This window comes from Urtica dioica, chromosome 6 (genome assembly GCF_054948205.1).
Source record: "Urtica dioica subsp. dioica isolate 48M chromosome 6, U.dioica_male_clone48M_v1_H2, whole genome shotgun sequence".
Lineage (NCBI taxonomy): Eukaryota > Viridiplantae > Streptophyta > Magnoliopsida > Rosales > Urticaceae > Urtica > Urtica dioica.
Window position 1 is genome coordinate 36495668 of NC_142761.1, and position 1763 is coordinate 36497430.

The following is a 1763-nucleotide window of genomic DNA, read 5'->3' on the forward strand; positions in this document are numbered from 1 at the left end:
GTCAATAATTTATTCTCAATTAAAACAGATAGAAATCTGATAACGGGGTATGTTAATTGCCTATTAGGAATCATATTCTTGAGTAATATATTTATACATAAATCAAATTCTTTCTAATTGAGATATTGTCTTGTCCGGAAAATAATTTCAGGAGTACATATATTTTTTTTCCTAACAAGATCTGACCTATATGCAATAATGCATCCATAATCACAAGAACCCTAAAAAAAACAGCCGAACGAGTCAAAAGTGATGGAAAAAAAAAAAAAATCAAACACATATGATCTCTCTCTCTACAGAATTACAATTTCTTTATTAATGGGAAAAAATAAAACATGTAGAATCCAAAATCAAACCCTAAACCACTACAGCGACAGGAGGGCTAAGACTATACGGGAAGCAGACTTTTTCCCTTTTCCCAGGCGTCAAACGACACAACCCATCTCTCTGAACAATCCATGCACACGTGGCACAATCGCCGATGTCCATGTTGCTAGAGCCGTATATGTCAAACCACTTGCTCGCGAGGCCACCTATAAGCGAAGTCCACTCGAAGTGACAGGTGAAGATCTTGGTCAACGCGCTGTTGACTTTGAAGCTGAACGTGTAGGTCTGTCCCGGTTTGATTTCGTGGGTCCCGGGATCGTCAACGTCTATCGATTTGCAGTGGATCTTCACCGACGTTGGTGGGACCATGCTGTTCGTCATCGAGATTCTCACATCATCTGACAGAATTATAGCCTCGCTTAGTAAACTAGTGTAAAGTATTAACAAAGCGATTGAGAGTGAAGTTTGAAGGTTATTCATGGCTGATGATAAGATATTTGTTTGCGTGTGTGTATGTGTGTGTTTAGTTTTTATAATGGGAGATATGGTATTGAATGTGAAAGAATGGAAATCTATGGAATTAAATAGAATAAATCGCCGGAATAATTTTGTGTTGATGGTTATTGGAATGGATTTGGTCATTGAAATCTGTATTTAATTAGGAGATTAAATTCTGCTGAAATGTTAAATTTTGATCTTAAATGGTTAATCAAAATACAGTTATTCTTATTTGCACTGAATTTTGTTTTGTGTCATTTTAACGATCTTAATTATAAAACATTCATTCTACGTAGTGAAAAACAATAAATATCACTTGCGTCTATAATTTCTTAACGGAAAACGCCACACAAAGTTTTGAGGAAAACTTATTTAAATATTTCTACAAACTGACCATGTTTTTTTTTTTTTCTTTTTTTTTTAAAGGCTGCTTTAAAATCTGTCAGAAAATATCATTAATTAACAAATGTATACTTTGTCAACAATATCCCTTATATAAATGAGAAACTGCCCCGTTTCCCACCAATTTCATAACATTTTCTCATTTTTCACCAAAAAGACTAATTTTTCCCAAAATACCACCATCTATGTCAACTATATTGGCATCTATTTTTTCCCTTCACTATGAGATGTCAACACTGTTGACATAGATGCCAACAATGTTGACATCTCGGTGGTATTTTGGCCCAAAATAGTCTTTTGGTGGAAAGTGGGAAAAAATTATAAAATTGGTGAAAAATGGGGCAATTTCTCTATATAAATTAAGAGAAATTGCCATAAGTACTACTATCTCATAATATTTTTCTCATTTTCCACAAAAACTATAATTTGAACACAAATACTAATAAAAGGAGGAGAGACAATTTTTTATTTTTTTTTACCTATTTTTACTCTCTTCTTTTCTTTTCTTTATTTATTACTATTTTTTTTCTTTAAGT

At 33.0% G+C, this 1763-nt stretch overlaps 1 protein-coding gene across 1 annotated transcript; it reads right to left on the reverse strand.

Moving 5' to 3' along the window:
• Nucleotides 1-357: 357 nt before the first annotated feature.
• Nucleotides 358-807, reverse strand: LOC149393845 (S-protein homolog 29-like). The gene has a single exon (XM_089618184.1). It carries the CDS (start codon nt 805-807, stop codon nt 358-360), a length of 450 nt encoding a protein of 149 aa, XP_089474310.1.
• Nucleotides 808-1763: the final 956 nt, after the last annotated feature.